General features: G+C 41.0%; 1 protein-coding gene across 1 annotated transcript in view; it reads left to right on the forward strand.

The window, feature by feature from the left end:
* The window catches only part of LOC118113820 (RNA-binding motif, single-stranded-interacting protein 3), a 124,744-nt gene that overhangs the window by 94,979 nt on the left and 12,034 nt on the right, over positions 1 to 17,731 (forward strand). Inside the window, exons 7-9 of the mRNA XM_047340953.1 lie at positions 7,242 to 7,348; positions 11,800 to 11,843; positions 15,538 to 15,634. Of these exons, the coding sequence (XP_047196909.1) occupies positions 7,242 to 7,348; positions 11,800 to 11,843; positions 15,538 to 15,634 (248 nt within the window). The remainder of the gene's footprint in view (positions 1 to 7,241; positions 7,349 to 11,799; positions 11,844 to 15,537; positions 15,635 to 17,731) is intronic.

The raw sequence follows: 17,731 nt of genomic DNA on the forward strand, positions 1-17,731 counted from the left end.
TAAACACAAAACCCCACACTTCAATAAGTCTGCTTCAAATCACTAAAGCTCCAGTTCTTTGTTTCACCTGTACACACATTCAGGCACATTATTCTCCACCCATCTCTGTCATTTTATTGACATGTTTTGTGGCCCACACACTTTTTATGTCTTATTTATCTTGCTGTTTCTGTAGCATACAGGAGTCACAAGGATTTTTTTCTCCAACTAACAGAAAGAAAACATTAAAACCAGAGTTATTATGACATTTTGATGAATAGATTAAACAGGTAAATCAACTACTACAAGCATTAGTTAATGAGGGCAAATAAATCCTAACAGTCCACAGTTTGAAAAACAAACCAGGCGTAGGTTTTGTCCGACAATGTGTTGTCTGTTCACTTCAATTACTTGCCTTTGTTGTTTAGCAGCATTGACTACTGGGAGACACATGCAGTGACGCACACCACATAGTAGCTCAGTGTGTGGGTGGGTCTGCTTAGTTTTGGTTGAACAGTATTTCACTTCACACATTTTCATAGGGATGAAGCTCAGAAGCACCTTGTACAGCAAAGCAAAATAAAAAAGAAACGCGGATTCAGTTTGAATACTGATTCTAAAATGTTTTACTTTATTAATGATTTGATCTCTTAATACACATAGATCTACAAAGAAATACATGGACCATAGACTAAGAACACCCCAATCCCACACCTCAAAGTCTTGGAAGCCAATGAGAAAATATTGAAAGACCCATATATCCTTGAAAATCACCTGTTTCTCAATGCGTGACAGATTTTTTCCCCCTTCTATGATAATAATGAGAATAACTCATTAGTGCGTAAACAGTCACCGGTCGGCAGCTTTTTCTCTTCTCGGTGTGACCTATACACACTGACTATGGTCAATTTCCATAATGTGATCCACTAAGGGGCCAGTTCTGCCTCAGAGACCTGAGCAGTGTTCTTCACTGTGTAGGAGTTCCCTCTGCAAACTAAGAAGCGGCATTTAGCTTTGTCACGATGTATAAAATCCCTCTCCCCACCGATTACGACTCTGGGAAGAAAAACACTGTTTTGAGCTTTTTTACGACTCAATATTTAGTAGCAATGATTTACTATTCAGATTTAATTCGATTTACTCATCTGTGTCCTGTTTACTAAAGAATGCACATCTCTCTGAACTCTTTAGATATTTAAATAGTTGGTTTGGACATTTTTAATTAACTCTAAATACCCAAAGGTGACCTGTTATAGGGGGCAGACACAGCTGCACCCAAATTCATCACGAATTCATCACTTTGTGTTACAGGGACGCCGGAGTGAGAACAGCAGGGGTCAAACTGACAATTAAAAATGTTCCTCCTTTTAAAGCCCTCTTGTGACTTGCAACAGATTGCAGTAATGTAGCTGTGAAAGCAAGCTAAATAATTAATTCCATGCACCAGTTTGAGACGTTTTTCTACAGGGAATCTTGTCCGCGGATGTTTTATGGCTGTTGTTTCTTCCTAATTATGTGGTGACTAAGTTTGCCTCTTAATAATAAATAACATTCATTATTGTCAATTTCATCGTCAGTATTTATGGCCTATCACTGTGGTTGTGAATGAATATAAAGTGAACTGCAGAGTGTATAGCAGGAGGTTTTCTATTGTATGTATCACCTGAAGTAAATATAACTTATAACTTGTCTGTTCATTTTAGCCAGAATATAATGTAGATAAAATGATTATATGCACATAGTGTTTGGCTGTTAGAATATTTGTATGGTCTGTAGTATTACTCACTGGTTATTGAAAGTCATTTTGTATCATTTCAGCTTTTCTTTTACTTTTAGACAAATTCCAAACAAAATGACTCTATTGACCAGATTAAAAGCTTTAATGAATGGACTCATTAGACAAAATGGTTTTATAGGTTGGTTGATTTCGTTGCTCATTATCCAACAATTTTACAATTAATAGCCATTTGCAATTCTTCACCATTTGTGTCATATTGAAATCTTGTTTTCTAAAAAACAATTTTGCAAAATTGTCTTATGTCAGGAATGGAATTTATCCTCCTCTTCTTCCTCCTCTGAAGTTAACCTAACAATTGCAACACAAAAGTACTACTGTGAGACATTTAGCTGTATTGGCACTCACTTACACGCACATATATATTTCAAATGCAGTCTCAGACATAACTTTGTGTAAAACTTTAACTTATAAATTGTTTGATGCAAATAACTAAATTGAATTTAGCTGGAATAAGCTAAAGTATAAACACGTATCTTCTCTTGACATGACAGTATGATCAGTAATATCATATTAAATAATAACAATACATCCGAGAATGTGTCAACATCATTGTATAAGAGTTAGAATTACATATTGAAAATAGAAACTCAACTTTCTCCCATACAGCGAATAGTCCTAAAAAAACACAGACATATATTGGAGTTCTGTAGCAGACTCTGAAAAACACAGAATTTAAACTGCAGACGCACTTAGGCAACCAAACCATTTTAACATTATTGATATATCTGTGTGCGTAGGTGTGTTTGTTCATGTAAACACTGGCCCAGTGTTTATTGTCTGGAGCCATTTGACCAGCTCAGACGTAAAAAACGCTTACAACAGCAATGTTGTGTATTTGAATTTGTATGTGTGTGTACGTGGATGTATGCTACTATTGGGGGTTATAAAAGAAGTGGAGGAAGGACAGTGTCCCTCCTGCTTGTATGTCACTTTTAACAAGCTCTGAAATTTCCCTCTGAAATCCTATTGTCTGCTTCACGCATTGGGTGTTAATGTGATGGACACCAGAGAATGAAGGACAATTCTTAATTTAGTCAAATCATCTCTGAGCAGCTGTCAATCACATCAAGGGACATTTTTCTGGATTCATTTTTTAGGATCGCCTATTTATTATTTTTGCAACACTAATTCTAACCATAAAAAAGAACTAACACAGACTTCTTGCTGTCTATTTGATAAACCAGATGAGTAAAAATAACATATTTTAATTTGGGACACAGACACGTCCTTTTTTATTCAGCTACCAAGGATAATCAATTACTTTTGGATGAGCGAACGCTCCTTCTGTCTTTGTGCGGTACTTTAGAGCAGAGGCAGAGAAGAAAGTGTCCTGACTTGACAAGTTGTCAACAATCGACTGTGTGTCTCTCTCTGTTTGTCACACCAGTGAAACAAAACAGCAGCAGAATACAGAGTCTTCAAGTCTGTATCAAGAGTGCACATCTGTCCCCATATTTTCTCGTACTTGAAGTAGCAATCATTTTTCACACTCTCACACACACACACGCATCATTGAACATTTAACTTAACACCCTTAAGCCTGACAGTTAAATCCTGCCCACATCATTCTCAACTGTGTCTTTTACCATAATTTGAACCTAATCCTGCTCTAAATCGAAAATTAAAATTCATAACAGTTTTCTCAATGAAAATTATAGTCTTCTGTTCATTTCTCAACTCATAGCTTTTACATTTGCAACACTGTGGCCACTTATCACCAGAGGTTTTCCCAAAGTCTAACAAATTGAATGTAGTAACCAGTGTCCTCTATGGAAATCCTCTATCCTCTATTTCCAAAGGCCCAGGTAACTTAGTAGTGTAGCTGGAGGGAGAAGGGTCTAAATTTGTTTCCTCTTTAGTTCCTGTTGTAAAAAAGTCCCTGCTCTAAGGGTGGAAACCTTGTTATTTTAAAGCTTCGATTAAATACTGGAATGTTTATCATGTATCATGTGTTTCTTAGGGTTTGGTTCGATGTAGGCCCCCCAGGTCCCTTTTTGCCTGAGGCCTCCAAACTCCCACTCCTTCCAAAGGAACAAGAACTATTTTGGTGGAGTTTGCAGTGCTGATCGTCACTGATTGGTTGAGCACAAGCCAACAGCAACATGGCAAGTGAACGCAAAAAAAACAAAACAATGCATTTAATTGCCATGGTGTTGAAGCAAATATAATTACTATGAAACATGTTGCTGCATTGTTGCTACGTGAAGGCCGTTGCTCTCAAACGTTCCCTCTCCTTTTCCCCTCTGCCTCTCCTGCATCCATTCATTACATCTGAACAAAGGTCAGAGTTGTGCAGCAGTAAATGGAAAGAACAACGCAATGGAAGGAAGGCATAAAAAAAGGCTTTGGTAATTGAATTTTGGTTTTATGGCTCCAACATTCCTTGACCTCTAGCCCATGATAAAAAAAAAAAAGCGATAATTTCAAATCACAATCAACATATTTTTTAACATCTTTTGGTGCTACATGCTTTTATGATCCCCCTCAAGTGACCCGTGTCTCTTTCATGACTCTGCCCTCCCTGTGGTTTGATTTTTTCACATTCACTTCAGAACACCCATTCTCTGAAATGTAAATCTCAGCTATTCAGTGTGTCTCCGAATTTTCTGGTGAGCACACATCACACGTACACCTACACGCATGAGTGTTTACCAGTTGTATATGAATGCATGGAGCGGAGTGTGTAGAAGAGGGAGAGAGAAGGGGAGTGATTGAGAACGATGAATAGCAACGGCAGAGGGTGATAACAGGGGCCCGGACTGTGTGACCTGTTATTCCGGCAGAAATCACGGTAAAACAGTGTAATGACAAAGTACTGCTAAATGCAGCATAATCACATGGCGCTGTGAATGTTCGTCTTCTTACCTTCCGAGTACCATCTAGGCCCCAGGCGTTCCAAATAACTCTTGTTTCAACCTTCGGCTCTGAATGCTTCTCTCCGCCGAGAACTCCTCTTCTCATTTTTCAGTTTACAGAGCTGAAGAAACATTTTCCCTCAAGTAGGCGAGGTAATTGCGTAGTTTATTTTGGACTTCATAATGTGTGAATCAGTACCAGCGTGATGATATCACTTTTGCTTGTTCACAGAGCTCCATGTCACCTAAGAATCTCTTTATTTCTTTGCTATATACAGTGATGAGGCTCCAGAGTTGGAGTTTATCCGCAGTGTGAAATCATTGCCAGTTAAATAGAACAAGAGTGCAAGCTTAAGATGCAGTCAGTGACTCAAACATGCCTTGGTGGATGTAACAAGTGAGAGGCAATGCATTAAAAGTAGGTGGCTTATTCAATTTCAGGGCCCAGAGGTGTTTTCGAGAAAACTGACTGGGATCATGAACAGAAGACTTGTTTGTGTGACAGTGTTCCACTGCTGCAGTTACAGTTCAGTATTCATAACTTCAGCATTTAAGTGTATTTTAACATGTAGTCATTATGATTTGCTGTGCTTCATTGGTTTCAGTATATCTCAGGCTTGTGACAAATCGAGTATTATCTAATTTATTTGTAGCTCACTCCTGAGATTGAAACTAAAGTCAAAAGGAGACATAGAATACATGTCTTAATCAATCTCAAGACAAGTTGTTCATATTGTTCAACAAGACACATTATTTGCCCTCTACATTGTCACATTATAACATTTTCTAAACTTATCAGCAGGTCGAAATCCTCTTAAATAAATAAAGTCGTCTGGGAGAAAAATAATTGTCTGTGGTCCTCACAGGACTGTAATAAACACAACTTATCATTTCATTCTGACCAAATGAAATGATTAGCTGGTGTACCTTAGGGCTGCTGCACACTAGAGGATAATCGGGCTGATTTTAGACCCAATTTGACACTTCCGACAATCGCGGGGGCGTTCCCGACTGGAGGTTAATTGGTTCCGATTATCTGCCCAAATAATCCTGAAGTGTGGGGGGGTTTACAAAACTACAGGTTTGAGTCGGAGCCTCCCTGATCTCTAATAATTGGACAGAAACCCCGCAATTGCACGAGAGAAAAAAGAGAGAGAGAGAGAGAGAGAGAGAGAGAGAGAGAGAGAGAGAGAGGGAGAGAGAGCTGACCGTGAAGCATCCCCGGATGTTGCACACTCTCGTACAGCTGTGACTAAAAGCAACAATACATTTCCAACTTACCTCCAGCTCGCGCTGCAAAATCCATTAGACAATTCCACCTTCTCAGCCATGATTTCATCCATGTTTAGTTTTTTTGCTGCAAAACCGAACACACAAAGTTGGTCCTCCTCCATGTTTGGTTGTGTTCCCCTCTACAGTTGAGAAGGTGGTGGAAATCTGTTGGAAGCGTGAAAGAGATGACAGAATCCCATATTCAGGTTTTATTAACCCATCTCTGACATCTGATGAAGGGCTTCTGATTGGACATTTTAAAGATTGAGATGAATGGCTCAAGGTTAGCATGTCAGGCTGTGATAGGAAGAAAAGAGCGAATTAGCTGGTGGGGCTTACAGATAGCGGGATCATGGGCATGCAGAAGAATTCCTGACTGTTGCTTTCGCTTAGCCTCATGTGTGCATATGGTTGAGCAATAACTGGAGATCCCAAAAAATACCTTGGTCTCAGAGATCACATAAAACAGCAGACTTCCTTGCAACTTCATAAGCCATCAAGTGTCCCAGCCCGTCAGGATTGGACTTTTTATTATTTGTTTAATCATCCTGAGTCATTTCTTTGAAACCAAAGCCATTATTCACACCCTCTTTTTTTCTAACAAATCCTAAAGCCATGCCTTCAGAATAAAAGTAATTGATACAGAACAAAGCCTTTTTCTGGAGACTCCTGCTCCAATCCAGCTACTTCCTGCTATTTCAGAAGCCTGTAGGGTATTTAAGGTCTATGAAGTTGCAGTTGGAATTCTGGTGAACTTTTTGTATGGGAGGTCACACTCAGCTAATCCTATTTGTAATCAAGGCTTTCTTCTTTCTCTGGTCCAAGAAAAGGGCCATGTTGTCTTTGGAGCAATCACAACCCCAGCCTATCGCCCGGGGGTCAAGCTGTGGAGTTATTTACCGTATTAAGTATGCCTGCTTGGTTTTGTTGTTTGAACCACGCTCGCCATGCTTTGATGATTAGCCCGTGGCTTTGTTTCTACATCAAGGCTGCTCTTGTCGGAGTGTGGTTGTAGGAATTGTTGAGATGTGCGATAACTGCTGTTGTTTAGATGTTTGGATTAAGGGTACAAGAGATTAATGTGTTTTCTGGTCCAGGTGATTTATGTCATGTTTCTGTTTAAGCCACCGCAAAAAGCCCCGTCTTTAAGTCTTATCTTTGAAATGTTACTTGTAACCTAATGCATGGAATTTCACTTTGTCCTGCTATTAAGACGATTAATCCATTGCTGTTTGTCCTTGTCTCTCTCTCTCTCTCTCTCTCTCTCTCTCTCTCTCTCTCTCTCTCTCTCTCTCTCTCTCTCTCTCTCTCTTTCTCTCTCCACACTCACTCTGTAGCCCCAGCAGAGCCGTTGCTGTGCAAGTTTGCTGATGGAGGCCAAAAAAAGAGGCAGACCCAGGTCAAGTATCCCCAGAATGGCAGACCGTGGACACGGGATGGAGAGGTAAGGCTTACAGGTTTATTTAATCATCAATACCGGCTCACCAGTACCCGTCGTATAAGACTTCCTTCATCAGCCGCTGCAAGATATTATTAAATCATAAGTGGAGGGGGCCATTGTAACACAAGAACCATGTCCTTCAGCCAGTGTTGCACGAAATAATCATTTTTACCCTCTGCCACTACAAAAGAAAGCAACATAGATTTTTCCTCAGGCAGAATTATGCTGCAGCAGACATTTCTTTAATCAACAATAGCCCCTCGCTTCTCACAATCAGAGTGAGTGCATTGTGTCTTCTGAGAGTGGATGTCCAAGAGGAAATAGTTAAGTTAACGAAACCAAAAAGTGATGTTGTTCTAACTTAATCACAAGTATGAGTAGAGTATATCCACAAACCTCTTTTAAGCCTTTTTCCTGCTCAACTTTCTAGCAAAAGCATAACAGTAATTATATCATAATAGAAATGCTGTTGCAATAACTGCAATGGATTGTATTGGAGCGTTCCACAGCAGTGTCTGCAGCTGCTTCACAGAAAGTCCAAAAAGTCACCTTTCTCATACATTTTAAATATCTAGCCGATGTTCCCTTTGACATCAGTTCCTTTTTCACATTTATAACAGAGTATAAAATCTGAAAAGCTTGACAGGCCCCCCTGCGGGGTTATTATCAGCTTTCATATCCAAATAACATACTGAAGGCTGAATTAGAGATGCTGCTGACAGTATGAAAGCTGGCATATACAAAAGTTATTAAATTTAAAATATACGGTTATTTTGCGAGACCCCAATGCCAAGTTATGTTTCCTTTTGTCGAAACTCGCACTTCCAGTCTGTCATCTGCGGGAGAAATGAAAACCTTGTGCACCAGACTGAAAGCAGATTGAGTGTTGCACAATGCCGCGAGTTCAGACCTTGTTAGTGTCGATACCAAAGCTTTAATTCAAAGAACAAGGGAAAGTGAAGAATAATGTCGCCACCCACACTCTGATTGCAGTTTCAAATGGTTTCCCAACCATGTGCATTACATGGAGGCTGGGAAAGAGAAGGGTAGTCAAGTGAAATGAAATGGAACCAGGCTGAAACAACTGTGCGCCATAACAAGAGCTGCCACAACAGAAACAGGATGCCACGGTGCATGTGTGTTTGACTTTTGTGTTTGTTGCAGACACGGATTGCAGCTTTCATTTCTTTAGAGCCAAGAAATCTCCCCAGGGCTTAGTTAACATTAGAGGCCTCCGTGTTTAGTGATTCTTTCCTGTGTCCTGTCCTGAATTGTCAGCTGGACTTAAAATAAATGGCACGTGCTTTCAGCGGGATACCTCGCACATTTGTCAGTGGCCCAAGTCCTGACAAGCCCCACTTGGCGTTGAAGAGGAAAAGCATCCCTTCAGAGGTTTCTGCATTTGTCAGCGCCACGTCTCAGAGTCCAGGCAGACTAATAGACACATCTGGCTGGGGAGGTGCTCTGAGGGGCCTCACCGCGTCCGCACACTCAGTCAGCCGACCCTAATCTCCCAGAATCCCTCACTCGTAAATGAATCTGACCTTGGCCTTGATTATGAGACAGTGGGCCCCTGGGTACAGCCTTTGTGGGCCCCTCACCCCTCCTGCAACAGACCTAGACACCCAAAGAAGAGGAGGGTGCACCCACACTGTGTGTAGTTGTCTCTTTTTTTGGGGGTTGATTTGCATTTCTTTCACTTTTAAACATTTTACAATCATTTTCTTTCTCTGTTTTGTGTCCTTTTGAAATCTCCTGTTAGTCTTTGTAGTCTCTTTGTGTCTCTTTATAACCTTTTTGTAGTCATCACTTTTGACCTCATACTATCTGTTAGAAAATGGACATTTTGTGTTTCTTTACAATCAAGTTGTTGTTTTATGTTCTTTTGAAGCCATCTGCGTGGCTATTTTGTGTCTTTTTGTAGTCATCTTTTTGTCTTTTCTGTCTCTTTTTGTAATCTTCTGTTTTAGCCATTTTGTGTCTCTTTGTAGCCTTTTGTGTCTCTTTGAAAGCATCTGTTTTAACAATTTTCTATCTCTTTGTAGCCATCTGTTAGTATTTTGGTGTCTCTTTGTAGCCTGTGTGAGCCTCTTTAAAGTCGTTTGTGTCATCGATTCGATTTGTGACTCTTTGTAGCTGTTCGGTGTCTCTGTCACTGTTTTGCGTTTCTTTGTAGTTGTTTGATTGACTCTAACAATGAGTGGTAACTGTCAAACAGAGGTTTCTGGTCGAGGGCCCTTCTGGAGGTGTCCTTACATGCTTCCCTCTGGAAACATGTGGTTTTTGCTGAAGATGAAGGAAACTTAGACGACAGGATGCAACATCAAGATGCTTCACAGAGCTGATCTCTTCTAGCTCTGGCACAGAACTCCTTTTTTGACCAAAGATAATTCAATAACTTGTCAAGGAATCAGTGAATACAAATATTGCTCAGGGTGAAGGATAGAATTATTGTGTGTGATGTAAATTTGTACCTGCTTCAAATCTGATTTCTGTTAGAGGGCTGGTATGAGAATGAATCTCTGGCTTTTTAATGATTAATTTTTGCTATTTGATGTCATCAATTTCTGGCAGTCCTTTTTTATTGCTTCTGCAGTTTATATTCCCCCCCGTCCTGGCAAGGAACAGCGTTTGGGGTAAAACCAAACATCGCAGCAGAGTTATGCATCAGGGCACACTTTCAACTCATGTGCCAATTTGGAGAGAAGGGCCTTGTGTGGAATATAGAACAAATAAAATGACTTTTGTATTGCTGGAGATATAAGAGGAGGGGGACCGACGACGGAGGGACAGACAGAGAAGGAGAAAAATAAAGATGAGAAGACTTAAAAAAACACAATTGATATTTTAAGTTTATAAGTGGATGAAGATGTTCATTAATTCACACATGATAGAAGAAATGAGGCACAGAAAGAAAATAGTCATAGAGAATAGAGCCTGGACTTAATAGATACTACATCTGATGGAGAGGAGGAGAGTACAACTAAAATACACTTGTGTAGCTTTGTGTTGACTTTCTTCTCATACAGATTTTATGCAGCTGGAGAGCTTTTTGGCCACTGTTAAATTCCCTAACAGATTTCTGCTGTGACAACTACAGGCTGTGTATATAACAGCTCAGAAAAGCAGCTTTCAGACATGCAATTAAATCTGGAGAACCTCTGGACATTCTCCAGAGTTCCTCCGGCCAGTCCACTTGTCAGAACACCACAGAATGTCCTAATGAGCTGATGTTAGAACACAGCAGAAGATCCTCAGCAGGATTCAAAGTGAGCGAGAGGGTGTGACGATGACGTTTCGAACACATGATGGACACAAAAAAGGAAAACACAGACAAAGATGTTAAGAGAGCTTTTTGTGATAAGGGCCAGTGCCGGCGATGATGTGCTGTAAACAAGAACATGCAAACTCTGCAGCGGTATCAATACGTTACATCCTGCCTCTGCAAGCTGCTCCACCCCTCACCTGAACTCTCCGGAGATTTTTGTGTTGTTGTGAATGCATCGGGGAACGAATGATTTCAGAACAAACCAGAAACTTTTATGTTTCCTTATTTACCTCCGATTGTCTCTTCTCTGCTCCTTTGTGCGTTCACAGTTGGGAGTAACTGACTCATTTCACACGATATGTAACATCTTCATCTGAATCAGCTGGGCTGTCACCTTCATGGGGCCCAGTGTGGATTTATGTCTGTTTCTCTCTGTGTGTGTGTTTTTTTTTATTGACACAATGTTAAACATAAGTGGAGCGAACAGCAGAAATGACCGAGTTTGGTTTGAAAAGAGAAGTTTGTGGCATTTGTTTCATTGCTGACAGCTCATTATCATGAAGTCCATTTATATTTTGATGATTTTTTAATAACCAGAATCTTTTAGTAAAATAGATACGATGAAACTTTAAAAAGGTTTGCCCAATAATAGACTAAGGAGCAGTTCGTTGTTTTACATAGCTAAGTGCATTGTGCCAGGAACTTTTTGTGTTGCTGCATACAGTATCTCCTATGCAAGATAATAACAGTTGCCCCTCTTTTTCCTTTGTGTGGTAATTTTTCTGTGTTTATTTTTGAACATGACACATAGTTTGAAGTGGCTCGCAGGCTCACACATAATCATTTTACTGTTAAGTGCTTTTAACAGACTCATTTGGGAATTTTGGGCGACAGAGGACATCATCCATTGTTCTTTATTTAGCAGTTCTTTGTATATTTGGTGAATTTAAAGACAAATTGTGTGCTCAGTGTTTATTGTACATCATGAATCACACCTTCCATCTCCAGTGTCTCCCTCTCTCTCTACATTCATTACCCTTACTGGCTTGACCATTAGTCATATGCAGTATTACTAAATCAGTGTTTTAATGTCAGTTGACAACACCGATAGTTTACATGTGAAACTCTTAATAATTCTTTCTAAGTATTTTAACCTGTGAGTTTGTTTGTTTATCTTTTCCTCCAGAGTGGCATGGCGTTGACGTATGATCCCGCTGCGATGCAGAACGGGTAGGTGGACAGTTTTCATCACAGGGTTACAAGCTGTTTCTGCAACGTGTGCAAACGTAACTTTTTTGATTCACACTCCTCGTCAAATATGTAAAGCAAATACAAAAAATGCTGAAGTCCTGATATCGGCACCTGCAGATGAGCCTTTACGAAACTGACACATGATTGAGCAAACCTGTATGTGGATCAGCCAACCATCAGCACGCTTATCTACAAGAGCACATGTTGCAAATGAGTAGAATACATATGCACACACACACACACACTCTCTCTCTCTCTCTCTCTCTCTCTCTCTCTCTCTCTCTCTCTCTGTCTTTCCTGCTCTCGCCCTCATTCTCTCATCTGACTCTCATGCAGGTTGAGCGTGTATTTATGCACCTATGCATACAAGCTGTCAGACATGTAGGTTTTGATTGCCGACAGGGAAGTTGGGTGGTGTTGCAGAGCCGCTGTAAGACTTTCATCAGCCGAGGCTATCTGCAGTGCTCCCAGGCTGAATGCACAGAGCAGAGTGTCTGCCTGCCTGTTTCAGGGGGGAAATTGGAGATCGGTCCTGTCTGCTAGGAATGCTGCTGGTGATGCGATCCCAGGAGATGCTTCCCTCCAGCTCTGTGCTTCTCTTCTCCTCCGCCTTGTCTACTCAGTCCTCCTTCCTCTTTGTTTCCCCGCTTTGCCTCTTCTCCCTCTTTTTTACTCTTGTCCTGTTGTGCTCCACGAATTGTTACATCCCTTCCCTTTCGTCATATCACCTCTAAACCTGTCTACCTGCCTGTCTGACCATGTGCCGTTTTTTGCTGACTGTGTGCAACCATTTTTCTCCCTCCCTTCTTTGCCTTGTTGTCTTGTTTAGTCTCTTTCTTCTTGCAATTCCCACTCTCCATTTCCAAGCATCTGCTTTACTTTTTGTCTATCCTGGTGTCTCAGTGCACGTGCGCGTGCTCGTGCATGCATCAATGCATGCTCACACGCGAGCATCTGTGCGCTGGCGGTGCTTAAGCCCTCTCCGACCTCTCTTCCGAGGTCATCTGAGCTCCTTCCGGCGAAGCACTAAATGACTGCGAAATGCTAATGCAGCTAATTAGAGAGGCGCAAAGCAAGGGGAGAAAGGAGTTGAATAAAAAAAGAGGGGGCCAGGCGGGGGTCAAGAGGAGGGCAAAGGCAAAAATAAAGTCAGCCCAAGGAGAGGGGAAGGGTATGAATCAATTACAGGTTTGTCAGTCTCTTCAAGCTCGAGGACGGCTGGTGTTTAGTGTCTGATGCCAATCTGATGTTATTGGAAACATGTGTCCCAACTGGCCAGACTGCTTTGGCTTGTTGCCTGTCCTCTCTATTTGGAGGCTCTTTTTCTCTATTTCTCACCTCTTTTCTGGTCTGCCTGTTTTCCTTTTGTTTCTCCCTCCCTCCATGCCTCTGTTCTTTGCTCTCTTTCTCTGCCGTTATATCTTTCTTCTATCTCTCCTGCCCCCACCCCACACACACACACACACACACACACACACACACACAGTATATTTTAGCCCGCTCACTCACATCTCTGCTGAAAATTCACCGAGGTCGGCATTAAATCATTTGCTAATTTTTCAGGGCAAACTCCTGACAGTGCGACTAGGTCACACCAGGGATTCACAAAGAGGTTTTAAATTCAATCCTGTCTTAATGTTCTCTTCGCAATTACATGTTTAGTGTATTGTTTAAACAGCTGCGCTGGAGTCCCTATTGACAGCGTGCTGCTCAAGGCTAATAGCCTCCATCAATAACCTTGGATCTGTCCTCTACCTACTATTTCTCTCTCTCAATACACATCACTCTAATGAAAAATACAATAAACACAATCAGAGAACCATATTGAATAACCTGGTTGCATTTGCTCATTTGTATTCATCAGTGACAGTAATACACTATCTCTAATGTGAGTCATACATTAATTGTACAGTCAAAAAGATGGATCCACAGAGCCGATCCGTAAAGGACTTTTTCTTTCTTGTTTGTGATCATCACATGTTCCAGTTCTCACTCTGACTTAGATCCATACCTGTCCAGTCTGTTCAACTCAAGTGATGTCAATGGTTGAATTGTATCGATAAAGCAGATGTGCAGTAGCTCAAAGAAAACAATGCCAATACAGAATGATTGTGTTACGGTGAACACTTGTGGTTTCCATGGAGGCTACATTTAAAGGGAAAGCTACGGAGACATGAAGAGAAGCCAGAGGTCAAAGGTGTGAAGGGAAATATAAGAAAAATCTCTAATGGGGAAAAAGCTCTTTGAGCTGCATTTCTTGTATTAAAGGTGCTATACAAATAAAGTTTTTACTATAATTATAATTGATGATAACAACAATATATATTGCTTATGATTTACTTGTCTATTTCCAAATAAGTTAACCATGTTATATTTTTGAAAATTAGGGACTAACCTCAATCTACTCTTGACCTTAACCTCTACTCTTTATGGACAACTAATGTTCAATTCAATCAAGAGTATAAACTGCATCTTTGGCCTCTACCTAGACCACGATCATAGCTGAGAAGAGAGGGTCATCCACTAACCTGAAGGTCTATTCCACCCTCACAACTACATGTGTTCTTGTCGCAGCCATTCATCTGTACATTTTCCTGCCTTTGGCTTGTTGCTGAGCCCCAATTTATCACAGAATGTTGTATATTATATTATAAATAACACAGAGAAGAACACAGGAATGGAATAACATAAGATAAAAACGTTGCATATATTTGGCAGTGGTAGTTTGGAGAAACCTTTAAGTAAACCAACAGCGTGCATGTTTTTTTAAGGTGCTTTTATCCCCCAATTAAGCAACACTTGATTTGTGGCAAGTGCCTTTTTATACAATCATGGCTGTTAGAAGGAGATAGGGGAGGGTGTCTCTCTCTCTCTGCCTCTGCCTCTATCTCTCTCTTCCTTTCTTTCACTCTCTCTCCCTCCCCTCCCTCGCTCCATTATTCAGTCAACAGACACTTGGGGATCGATCGGGCACAGCAACACGGCCTGGCGGATGAAACATGTCCTCTCTAGGTACACAATGATAAATAAAGCACCGTGAGCCACAGCATTCTACCACTGCAGCGTTTGGGGGGGATGAAATGGAAAAAGAGAGAGAGAGAGAGAGAGAAAGAGACAGCAAAACCAGAAGGGCAAACAAAGGCATAGAGAAGTAAACAGAGTACAAAATGCAGATGTTAAAGATGAGATGCAGCCTTCCCATCAAAGTGGAATTATGCGTGTGTGCATTAAAGGCGATACTGAAACATTTCACCCACTCACACATTAAGGTGATAATTCGTTATTATGCATAGCAGCGGAGCAGACTCCTTTGTAACATGATGTGCACTCCGGTGCAGTGTCAAGTCTCATTCTCAGACGTCTTTGATGATGTGGCACAGAGTGAAGCTGCAATATTTATTGTTCCTGAGACAGCCTTGATGATGTCTGATCCATTTTCTCAGCGGCATCTTGAAGTGCACTGGGTGGTTGAAAAACAAAGAGGTACAAAAGGCTGAGTTTCACCTTTACATGTGGAGAGCTAAAGCCGTGTGTGGAGCTTTTTGACCGACGTTACATTTTTGTCAAAATTATAGGTTTTTTTCTAATTGCCTTCTATCAGTTTTATCCCATTTATATGAATTTGCTGACAAAAATGTCAGAATCAACTAAATTTCCTTGTTTCCTTCCATAGGTATTACTCCTCACCGTACAGCATCTCCACCAATCGGATGATTGCACAGACATCAATCACACCCTTCATCGCTGCCTCTCCCGTCTCCACGTATCAGGTGGGTGGATCCTGTCTCAGCTCCTCTAGTTTATGTCCAGACTTGTGGAGATTTTCTAGTTCCTCCAGATGACGACCATTTCAAACAGTGCCGGTGGCGACAGGCAGTTGGGACACTCGCTGTCTCATAAAAGATAGAAGTTGTGTGTTTGGATCGATAACTTTACAGCTAAAATTCTAATTACTTGAATCTGGTCCAAGGCAACATTGCAAAGCACCTAAAAGTTCCAGCGTCTGCCATATTTCTTGACTTCCTGCCTAGCTGTCAGATTTAGCAAAGCAACTAATGCTCTCAGTCCGACACAGCTCGAAAATGGCATCCCATGGGCATATACTGCAACCTGCTAGCACTCTGTTAGCATCTTAAGTAAGGTTAGCAACTCTGTCCTCCTGTTGAAGTGATGCTAATACATACAAGGTTGCTTTTATACAACACAAACCTATATATTTGTAGCCTCTTTTTAAAGATGTATGTCTTCGCCAGGAACCAATGGGATTTGAGTGCCTCTAACAGCAGGAGTCTAAAAGTATTAGGTGACGCACATACTCATAGATGTTTTTTATCTTTTCGTCGGAAGTGCTGAGAGTTAGAAAATGATAGAACGACAGCTGCTATATCTTCAGTGAAGTTAAGAACTCTTGTAAATAAGTTTATGTAAAAAAGCTTCTTATTGGACTACCATAAAACTCGGTGGAAGGATACGCATTGGGTGAGGAAAGAACCCATTCAATTGTGATGCAGACCTAGAACCAGGAATTTTTTAAAAACAGAAGCACGTTCTTCAACATTGCGAGGTTCTGAATGAAATGTGGATCTGGAAGAAAACAAATCTGGGATATTTATGAGTGTGTGTGATTTGGTTCCGATCAAAATAAAAATTGGATCTCGTGAATTTCAATTTGGTTTTATAAGGGGACTGTTGGATCTTGAGGGATGTATGCACTCTACTGAGTGACCTTCTAGTTTCAAATGGTCCTTTCAGGTCAGGAAAGACTTTAAGAAAGAGCAGTCATCAGCTCCCTTGAATTTAAAGCTGAGTTCTCACTACACCATTTTCAGCCGGATTTGCCAGTTGCCCAAGAGATTTGCAAATCGCCGACAAAGGCCCCCAATCGGCGCTCGATTGGCAGTCATCAATTGCTATGTGTGAAATTTTCAAAGATGCAATCAGATTTCCAACATGCTCGAAAACTAGTCAGAGTTGGCGACTTCTCTAGCCAACTCCAGCCAATCAGAGTGCAGGACGGGGTTAAGGTGGTGAAAGTGCCTTTAGTTGTTAGATGCCCCATTATTTTTTACTCAACACATGTCTGTAATTTCGTCCCTTTATTTGATCCTCAGTTTGTAAAACCTGTAGAAGAGAAAGAGAAAGAGAGGTCCTCCCCCACAGGTTTCCCCACATACAAAGAACTGCTGTAAATGAGAAAGACAAATGCAAAGACACATCTTCACCTGAGCTGAATGACATGAGGCACAATCAAATCCTGCTTTGCGAGGAGGACACGAGAAGGTGTTAACCTGCCTTGTGTTACTTCAACTCCCCACAGACAGACGGAGATAAGCGGACATACACATGCACTCACATTACTCTAAAACCTACACACACACACCATACCTTACATGTGACAGAGGAGTCTCCAGGGACGTGTTTCTCCTCATATTAGGCTCGGGCAGTGGGCAGCAGTATGAGATGAAAGTGGTGATTTGTGGCCAAGTCAGACTTTGATGATGAAACCGACACTGTGAAGCAGTAATTATTAGACTGTATTGCTCTCTGTGGTCTTCATATCCTCTTATAATTACAACATAACATACTGTATAGTGGACCCTCAGTTACGGCTGTAATATTCACTGCCGCAGGGACTGAGGCTCTGAAATGGGCTTGTAAAGACTAAGCTAATGATTAATTTTCTCTCTTCTCCTCTTTGGTTTTCTCATTTTCGCTCGCTTCCTGTCATTCTGTCTCACAATTGTCCTTCTTTATGTTCCCTCTTCCTCAATTCTTCACCCACTTATAACAATCTTCTTTTTGATCTTGCCTCTCCTCTCATCTCTTCCTGACCTCCCTTCTGGATCCTCCTACTCATCCTACTCATC

This window comes from Hippoglossus stenolepis, chromosome 8 (genome assembly GCF_022539355.2).
Source record: "Hippoglossus stenolepis isolate QCI-W04-F060 chromosome 8, HSTE1.2, whole genome shotgun sequence".
NCBI lineage: Eukaryota > Metazoa > Chordata > Actinopteri > Pleuronectiformes > Pleuronectidae > Hippoglossus > Hippoglossus stenolepis.